The sequence below is a fragment of the Protopterus annectens genome, chromosome 4.part1, assembly GCF_019279795.1.
Source record: "Protopterus annectens isolate FY-2018-M chromosome 4.part1, PAN1.0, whole genome shotgun sequence".
NCBI classification, from domain to species: domain Eukaryota; kingdom Metazoa; phylum Chordata; order Ceratodontiformes; family Protopteridae; genus Protopterus; species Protopterus annectens.
Genome location: NC_056734.1, coordinates 806100269 through 806111045, shown reverse-complemented (window position 1 = coordinate 806111045; position 10777 = coordinate 806100269). Strand labels below are relative to the sequence as shown.

The window sequence follows — 10777 nt, the reverse complement described above, 5'->3', positions numbered from 1 at the left end:
TTATTATCATCATCTGAGTAATACTGCTTGGACCTGTTAAGAATTTTCTTGAAGCCTTGCTTCTGATATACTAATTAAACCATGTTCATTTATGATTTATTATCCTTGTCTTTGGTTCCCTTCCATTCTATAATTTTAAGGCTCATGAATGGTCAGACATATTTACCTATTTTTACTGAAGTTTTACCACAGAAGGTTTATTTCACAATTGGTTCTGTTTCATAATGTAAACTTTCTCAAATAACTGTTTGTCTGACATTCACCAAGTTGTTAAATCAAAGAAAAGGCATATTTATTCGCTTTTTTATCGTAATTTAAGTATTCTGCAATACATTGATATTTCTTCTTTCTTGACTAATATATTTTATTTGGGTCTATATTACATGATCGAATGTTTAGTTAGTTGAATAACTAAACGTCAATCACTAAATGTTGAAGACCCAAAACCACGAATGGCAGTTTCCACTCAGGGAAACAAGTCATTTGGCCATAACGCAGATTTTGCCCTTTTTTCAATGTGGAGCGATCTCATAGTTGGTATAAGTTAGGGGGGGTGTGGGGGGCACAGTCCCCCACATTGGGGGGTGTGGGGGGGCGAAGCTCCCCAGTTCATTTGTGTTTATTGTTTATTGTTTTTTTTTTTTTTTAGGTAGGACAAGGCATTGTTTCTCTGAGTGGAAACTGCCATTCATGATTTTGGGTCTTCAACGTCTAGTCATCAACGTTTAGTTATTTGATTAACTAAACTAAACGTTCGATCATGTAATATAGACCCATTTTACCTCTTCTTTTGTATCTTTCCACATTTCAAGAAAAAAACAATGTAAATAGCCCACTCCTACCCATAATTTATCACTTTGTCATCCACATGTACATGTTTTCTTTTTCTTTGGATATCAGCTTTCATGGCATAAAGCCATTTACATCAAGTTTGTGTTTTGGACTATGTATTATGCATTGGCTTTTGAAAAACAACAATTAGACCAGAGGGGCAAAAATATAATTACTTCTCCTAATATTGTAAGTTTATATGCTCTTCTCTTTACTTCTCAGTTAGTAGAGTGACAATGCAGTGGGGACAATATGACATTTATGCTTGGTGTTAGTAAGATACATCATATGTTTACTACTGTGTGCCCATTTTGCTCATCTGACACAACCACAGTCACTGTTATGTTTTCAAAAAAGTTGATTGTAGGTAACAGTTTTTGTAAGGCCTAAGATGTCTGTTTGAAAACAAATGCAGTAAAGACAACATATTAAGTCCAAATACTCAAAAGATTAAAAAGCATTTTAATCTAAACACAAATTCATTGGAAATGAACAAAATACAGCAATATATATACATCACTCACAGTATTTCTTGGTAGATGCAATGCCACCTCTCAGTTCCATGCAGGATTCAGCATTCTTGGTAGATGCTATGCTCCATCTCACTTACATGCAGGACTCAGTACTCCAACATAGCCATAACCCTAACCCTAAAGCTAATTTTAATCGAAAATATAACCAGACCATTTAACGTCTTGGCGCAAAGATCAAGGACAACATCACAAATAATGAGGGAGAAAATCCCAAAATCAGGGATAATGTTTACATATTATTCTAATTCACTTAGAAAAGTAATAAAATGTTTGCATCAGCATGCATTTCCTGAAGAATAATATGTGAAATTTGCATGCCTGGCATTGACTGAATGTAATCCACAATGATTCAGTAGAAAACAACTAAGAGGAGTATAGCAGAAATATGAGGCAAAATTATGGATATTTTGCAAAATCACTACAGTAACTCGAACATTAAATGTAGCCCTAATCCAAACCCTCACCCTAAACCAAAACTCTAACCCTAATACAAATCCTAACTTTATACATAATTACAAGCAAAAGCACATTGCTAATCTTATCCCAAACCGCAGGTCTAGTACTAAAGTCACTGACCTGCACAAATACTAGAGTTTCCTCTGCAACTATAAAAAATAATGTGATAGTGAAATCAAGCAAATCTCAAAGTTTACTGTATCACAGTTAAAACATTTTGCAGGGAAGTTTATACCTGCATTTCCTGGTATAAAGAGCTGTATCCTCAACCCCCTGCTAGTTATATATGTGAAGTCTAAGATCACTGTATCTCAAAGTAAGGGGAATACAGCCTCAGATTTTATGTATTTTTCCTTCATTTAATTCTCAATGTGCAGTCCTTGAAATTTCAGTAAAAACATAAGTATTAAAGTAGTCACATTCATAAAAAATGGAATTTAATTCAGTGTAATATTAGCATACATCCGATTCCCATTTAATGTAACTATAACACAAATCAGATCTGACTAAAAGTACTTTACCAAGCTGCCTACAAGTATGTTTTCTCACTGCCTGCTTTCCTCTTCCACCTGGCTGCTTCCTTAGATCCCCATCTTTACTCCACCTTACCTACCGGATTCATTTCTGTGGGCAGTGATGGCAGTAGGACTCTGTATCTCTCCAAGAACTCAGAGAAGGTATAACGGATAGGGTAACCAGATTTTCTTATTCGGATGGTCTCCATCATACCAGAATAACGTAACTGACGGACACAGAGCTCCCGATCAAACAACTAGAAGGAATAAGATTAGAGCGAAAAATTAAAGATCAAGTGAGCACTTACCTTAATACTCAAAATACATGCCTTATAAACAATGAAACAGAAAACTCAGACCTTGTTAATCAACTATTCAATATAATGGTCTCAATAAGCTTTGAAGTTCTGTAACAAATACAGTAAAGATGTTAAATTTTACAGGATAGCAAATCCAATGGAAAGGCAACGTATGAGTTAATGAAAACCCTGTATTCACGCTGAATATCATTTGTACTAACAGTGCATAGCTAACTATAAATCATGCATAAGTACTTATCTGATGCAGTTTGATTAGATTAGGTTTCAGGAAGGTGATAATGGCTAAAAAAATATGACTTCTGTTTGCTTATTTTATGATCCTACTGAACTTATTGCCATGCATACAGTGGACACAGTGGCCACAACTTTCTCACAAGGTAGAGAAGGAGCACACAATAACGTACTGCTGGAGAACATTACTTATGTGGAGGTGCAGGTGAGACATTTACTGAAAAGCAGCAATCTATAAATTTACTGTTTCATATACAAATAGAACGTCCATATTGATGTTTCCTATCATTATTCACTTATAGAATTTCTTTCTTTCTTTTTATCCCACTATTATAGTATGCCCAGTGATTCTGGGAAAATAATCTGTTTCATCCGTGTGCCCAGCATAAGTGAGCATGGCATTGTTTGATTACAAATCATTGGGGGGGGGGGGCACACACACTAACTTCACCTGCCTATGAGAATGTAGAATAATGGCAGTTTCAGTGCTTTACACCCAGCTAGGTTTACTTTCTTCCTTCTACCCTTGAATCTCACTAGTGTATGGTTACCCTCATACAATGCTACATCTAGCTGTCTTGTCCCATTTCCCCTGATCAGGTGCCTTTTCACCTTGCAGTGATACATTAACCGGTGTCACTGACACATACATCTTTTGAAAAAACTCAGCAGGCTGCAGAATTAACATCACAACCCTAGAAACATGCTAGCTGATTTTTTTTTTCAAGACAGGGTCAGGTAAAACAGGTTCCCTGTCATTCTTGGAGTCACTTGTCATTGATGCAGTCTGCAATTTGTGGACTGAAAACGCACAATCCAGCTATAAATGAATTGTCCAACACTTAAGAAGGAAACTATAGCAATAAGCCTTAATGTAAAACAGTGCAGCTTAGGAAAGAGCAGCTTCTGCCCATATGCAGAAATCCACGGTTCAACCACTGGCAACACCAGGAATGCAGGGATCCTGATGTTCTGGTAATGTGCTAGTTTATACATGAAGGAGATAACATACAAGCCACATCTGAAGTATTTATTTTCAAAGAGTTGCCTTCTACCATACAGTTGACCTTTTATGGAGAGCTTCATTAACACAGCCCATCCCAATTTTCTTTGCATAACCAGATTCATATGCAAACCTGGAAGGACAACCGTATGCATAACTCCCCCAAGAATGAAGAATACCTACTGCTATGTCTCCATAAAGGAAGATTATCTGTACCCTCAGAAAGATGATTGATCATAACTATACCATCAGAAGGTGGGATTACCAGATCCATCCACCTACAAGGCCATGTGAGTTAGGGCATACCTTCTGAGTTACTATACAATATCCAAGTTTTGTAATGTTGAACATGGCTCTCATCTGCTGGTATCTGGTAGAAAATAACAAATTTCATTTTATAATAACAAAGTGCCAGACATTTCTGAGTGGCCTTTTTAGTTGACTCATTTCCCCTCACTGTCCATGCACATGATCACAACACTGGATGTGATGATATCACTGCTGTCATGAGCACAACAGGTAGGTGAGCTCAGTGAGGGGATGTGAAGTACTTTTGCTAAATTAAAATAATGGTTTATCTTAGAAAGTCCGAGGTGTGCATGTATGGGTGCATTTATGTTAAAATTTATTTTTAAATGTATTTTATTGTCAAAGAGTTCATCTGATCAAAAGAGTGGGGACATTGTAAAACATTCAAAAAAGCAATTAATAAAAAAGAAGGTATCAACTACCATTGGTGGAACATGACAGTACCACTACAGAGGAACTACAATGTTCAGAGGTACAAGACAGAGGGAATGCACTTGCATCTGCAATCAACAGTATATCTGCTATTTATTTATTTATTTTAAGAGCTGAATTCACTTTTGAATCATGTCTCAGTTTGTATAACTAAGATGTTTGGAGGAAACTCACTGTTGCTATCTTATAGCTAATGATGACAACAGCAAGCTCTGCGTCTGCTGTTTGTCAAGATAAACTCATCTCAATACAGTTTTGAATAAACTTGCACTTTGTCACGTGTTGAACATCTGAAGATATAAAAAATATGTAAGTTTATGTGATACCACACTAATCTAAGACATGAACTGCACAAAAAATGCAGCATAAATTTCCAATAGCAGCTAATGTGGGCAGGAAGTACTAATATACAGCTAGATGTTATGCCCTAGAAATGTGATAGTAAACCTGACTGTTAACATGCCATTTAAAATAAGCCAATAAAACAGCATAGCATAATTACATGTGTGATGTTCTTGTGGTCATTTCAATGCAAATATTTATGAACATTCATGTAATGGGTGACTTAACTTTTTTTGCACAGAAAAGCAAAATGTACAGATTGCAGATATGTTTTGTTCAGTAAAGGATATGTTGAATTGATTAACAATAAACTGTTGTTTATACATGTCAGATATTATCTAGTCAAAGCAGGCATTTGAAAACTTGCAACGCAAATGTATATCAGCATTTATCAAGAAAGATAAAATGAGTAATTGGAACTGGCAGACTAAACTGCGTGTTTTGTTTCAGAGCTTTTATATTTATTCAGTTAATACTTGTATTATGAAGCAGACAGACTGATATGTCCCTCAAATTATATTCCAAGCCCTTTTTACCAATGTTTTTCTTTCACCCTGGCTCAGAAGAGTAAACATTAAGGGTCCTGTCTACTTTTTAATGCATTAGAGTCTTCACCTTTCAGTTCTGGGATATTCCCTTTCCAAATACTTGACACTGCTCTCTCTTTCTGGTGCCATATCCCGGAATTTACCTCTGTGGTTTAGATGGTCCATGCTGTGTCCTCCTATTTTTCCTGTATGAGGTGTACCCATTCAAGGGCATTATGCCTCATTATGCAAGATGCTCTTTGCACCTTCCTTTCATTATTTATCTTCATGAACTTCCTTTGAAGCCCCCACTTATGTACTTCCTCTCTTAAGTTACAGATTTCAGAATTGCACGGTACTCCAACAGTTATTGTACAACTGTAGGCTTATCTTGGCATAGGTTCACAGGTTCATAGGTGTGTACTAGGCTAATGGTCCTGGAGCCTTTACAAACCTAGCCCATAGGATTACCCTGACATCGTGCCACCCAGTGTTAGTTCCATCTTGGAGTCCGTCATCTTGGCTTTATTCTGCAGAATCCTGCAGACCCTGGCCATTGGCTTTGAAGATTACTTACATTGTACAGTGAGTTTATGTGACATTTCAAACCAACTCACAATTGCCCACACAGTTTGCCCAATGCTGTCCATTCCAGTGTGAATTCCTTCTTTTAGATTATTTAAAAAAGACCATCACAATTAAATTTTTCATATGAAACTCTGTTTTCATGACATTATTTGCTTAGCAAACAGTAATTGAAAATGTTTTGAGCTGGGTTGCATAGCTTTTAACTTCTTAACACAAGGATAGACTAGATCCAGGCCTGCTGAATCTAGCTTTGTTTGTATAACTTGAGCACTAATCCAGGCATTCTTTAAAGTATTCAGTTGTATTTATTACTGCTTGGTAGTAACTTGATTAAAGTGTAGCTATCATTCTAAGTCTTTTGGATTAAGCACTTGGGCTTCAGACCAGTTGTTTTACATTAGGAAGGTTTGTGGTCTGCACTGTATTGGCAGGACAGGTAGCTTAAATCCTTCTAAGTTGGGAACTGCTGATTGAGGGCTCAGTGTCTGTTATTCTAAAAGTGTATTAATTCTGGTTTAAGCACTTGGGCTTCAGGCCAGTTATTTTACATTAAAAGAGTTTGTGGTCTGCACTCTTGTGGGAGGAGAGGCTGGACTCTGCCCTTCTGAGCTGGGAATTTCTGGTTAAAGGCTTATAGTGCCTGCATATCTGAACTGCTTCTTACTGAAATTGGTACACCTTGTTTGCTGTAGCATAGACTAGATCCAGGCCTGCTGAATCTAGCTTTATTTGTATGCTTGTTGTTTGTTTGCTTGTTATTTCCCTGAAATGCTAATTCCACCTAAAACGTGGCTTTTCAGCGCTTCTGTGGATCCCTAGTGATATCTGCATTGCTTACTGTACTTATTTCCCTGTTTCACTTGAAAGAAAGTTACTGTTTGTCGTTTTTGCATTTAAGTTACCTGTAACATATTGCATTTAAGTTACCTGGCACTTGCTCACTAAAGCAATTATATAAGTCAGCACTAAAATATTAAAAGCACTACACCCTCACAAACTCCCCTTGAGTACCTCATTCTCCATAGGCCCTTTTATTCAATTATAAAGGAATTCCCAATACTATTCTAGCATGTCCAAAGGTCAGTTGTCAATCTCCTCTCCGGTCCAGCTGGTGAGTCTGTTAGTCTTGGGGCAGTGTTGCAGCTGCCTCATGTACACAGACAGCCCTCTCCTCCTCCCAACAAATTCTGGCGCATGTTAGAGATGCAAACGTGTAGCCATGCTGGAGGCTAGGCTCTCTCAACTCAGTACTGGCGAAACCAGTCAGGAGGAGAGGGAAACCACACTTGCTGCAATTCCAGTCTCACATAGACCTACCACGACAGCAAACCAAATGCATAAACACACGGGAACATACTTGGAGGCTCTAGATGGGAATCTGCCTGAGCGGCAGAGACCTCCAGGGCGGACACCCAAGCAGCCGCTACCCCAAAGCAGGACACGTGCAACACATGGCTCACAAAGCCAGTGTGCTGAGCAGTCAAGACCCTTGGGGCTGAACAGCACACCTGATACGCTTGTGGTGGGTGACTCTATCGTCGGGCGTGCCGGCGTCCCGCTCACCGGGCTGAGTGGGGAGAAGGTCGAGGTGGGCTGCCTGTCGAGTGCTAGGATCCGTCGCATGGCACGGGCACTCAGGTCATTCCGGGGCAGGTGCAGGTGTGACTCGGTCGTTGTCCATGCTGGTGTGAGTGACCTGGGACGTGCCTCCCTGGACTACATGAAAAGAGACATAGAGGAGCTCTCTGAGCATGTGGCCCGGGCCGGTGTGGCCCTGACCTTGAGTGGCATCTTGCCCTCACCAGGAGTGGTGCCATGGTGTGAAGACAGGATGATCGATTTCAACAATTGGCTTAAGTGTTGGTGTCGTTCGAGGGGGATCCGGTGCCTGTCGGCCTGGGATGGCATGCTCGACGGGCCACGATGCTTCACTGGGGACGGCTTGCGTCTGTCACCCCTGGGCTTTTGGATGTTGGCAGAGGCTCTTGCTACCCCCATAGTGCCTTTTTAGGCAAGGCTCAAAAGACAAACCCACCTCCATAGGTATCACAAGGGATAAGAAACTAAGAGTAATGCTACTCAATGCCAGAAGTCTAAACCTCATGATGCACGCACTCAAAACTCTCCTTAGCATGGAGAACATCGATATCTGTGCAGTAACCGAAACCTGGTTCAAGGCTCCCGAGAGCACCTCAGCACTACCAGGTTATACCTTATACCATACTTTTCGGTCCCAAAACTTGGACTGAACCACAAAAGGAGGGGGAGTATCAATATTCGTCAAAGATACCCACACCTCCAGGTTGGTGGCACAGCACGAAGCATCAGAGACTATCCATGTGCAACTAACAGTGGGTAAAACGGCCTTCCAGTTTATAGCCTGCTACAGACCACCCTCCCAAACCCAGGAACCCCACTTGGCCTTCCTGAGAACACTGGAAAATATGAAGGTCTCTCCAAACACCATTATATTGGGTGACTTCAACTACCCAAACATAGACTGGGAGCATTACTCTAGCTCCAACACCCTAGCCCAAAGGTTCCTAGAATTTATAAACTCAAATGCTATGGAACAACTTGTTACCACTCCCACAAGAGGGGAAAACATACTGGACCTGATCATCACCAACATGGGGACTCTATGCTCCAGACCAGAAGTGTATCCCTCACTGGTAAGATCAGACCATAAACTGATCTCACTGGATATTCACATCCCGACTCCACCCCCTGCCCTGAAAACCACAGTGAAAAACATCTCTAAAGCAAATTTCACACTCCTCAAAACCGAAGTGGAAACCTTCAAAGCCCCTGGGCCTGTGGAAAATATGGCCCAGACCGCAGAATCCTTTATAAACGCATTCTATGAACACCTTCAGGAATGCATGGATCATGCAATCCCAAATAAAACCAAGACCCAATCCTCCAAAGGCAGACATCCTGTCTGGTGGATCCCAGCCATAAACAAACTATACAATAGAAGGAGCAAGCTACTACATGATAGAGCAAAATCCCAAAAAGGGAAGGCATCTCTGATCAGTATTAGCAAAAAACTACGGGCACTCATAAAATCATCTAAGGCCAGCTTCGAGAGAAAAATTGCACAGGACACTAAGGATAATCACAAGGTTTTCTTTAGTTATGTTAGGAACCTGGGTGGAAATTCCCAGATATGCTCAGAATTAGTCCAAAATGACAAAAAATACACTGAACCCACAGACATTGCTAACATCCTAGCTGACAGGTTCAGTGCAAACTCCCCCCCCTCCCCACCAAAAGGGCAAATATCTATCCCAGCAGAGTGCTGCCCCCCTGACATCTCAGATGCTCAGGTAAGAGCTGCCCTCTCCAAAGCAAAAAACACAGCATCAATGGGACCAGACGGTGTCCCGGGTTGCATCCTACATGAACTCCAAGAAGAGCTAAATCCAAACATAAAACTACTGCTCAGTTTCAGCCTTACTACAGGATATGTACCCAAAGAGTGGCGTACAGCAACAGTGGTCCCTCTCCACAAAGGTGGTGCCTCAATGGATCCTGGAAACTATCTCCCCATAAGCCTGACTAGCTTGGTCTGCAAAGCTATGGAAAGGATCATCATGGACCTCATAAGTAAAGATATTGGGGACCTACAGGCACTGGATCCTACCCAGTTCGGCTTTGTTAAGGGCAGATCCTGCCTCTTAAACCTGGTTGATTTCTTTGAAACAGTCACCAAGGCCATTGACGAGGGGAAGGTGGTCCACACAGCCTACCTGGACCTCGCAAAAGCCTTCGATACAATACCCCACTCGGGCTTTATAGATAAGCTCACCAGCTTAAATATAAACCCCTATATCACTAGATGGGTTGCAAAATGGCTCAAGGATAGAACCCACATTGTTAGAATTGCTGGAGCCATGTCAGACTCCAAGCCAGTTACAAGTGGCGTCCCACAAGGCTCAGTCTTGGAACCTCTCTTGTTCGGTATATATTTCTCGGAGGTACAGTCCAACACGGAAGGACTGTGGCTGACCAAGTTCGCAGATGACTGTAAACTGGGCACCATAATCGACTCTCCAGCCGACACAAGCATCCTCCAAAAGGGCCTCATAGAAACAGACAACTGGTGCCAGAGCCATGGCCTCAAGCTAAATGCCAAAAAGTGTATAGTCATCCCCTTTGGCAAAAACAAAGTGCCCACAAATTACCACATAGGTGGTAATCCATTAAGTACAGAAGAAGTAATTAGGGATCAGGGGACCCAAGTTGATAGCAATCTCTCATTTGACAACCACGTGGCCAAAGTGGTTAGAAAAACATTTTATATAGCCCACCTAATCATGAAGGGATTCACATCTAGATCAGGGGAGGTCATCGTGCCTCTTTACTCATCCCTCATCAGGCCCATAATTGAGTACAATGCCCCTTTTGGGATGTACCTTACCAGACACCTGCAGCAACTGGAAAGACCCCAAAAGTACCTCACCAAGAGGATCAAAAGGCTCAAACAGATGCCATATGCTGCCCGGTTAAAGAAACTCCAGCTCTACTCAGTGGCATACCACCTGCTCAGAGGCAATCTGTGCCTGACTTATAAAGCCATGTCCAACCCGGAATTAATGGACATGCTGCACCTCAGAAAATCCAAATCCCATCGAGCTACGTGCTCGAGAGACTTGAACCTCAGCACTGAAATAAATAGGACATGCTG

General features: G+C 40.9%; 1 protein-coding gene across 1 annotated transcript in view; it reads right to left on the bottom strand.

Moving 5' to 3' along the window:
• The window catches only part of LOC122801311 (unconventional myosin-VIIa-like), a 951466-nt gene that overhangs the window by 588399 nt on the left and 352290 nt on the right, over positions 1-10777 (bottom strand). The window contains 1 exon segment of the mRNA XM_044070855.1: positions 2434-2592. Coding sequence (XP_043926790.1) covers positions 2434-2592 — 159 coding nt within the window.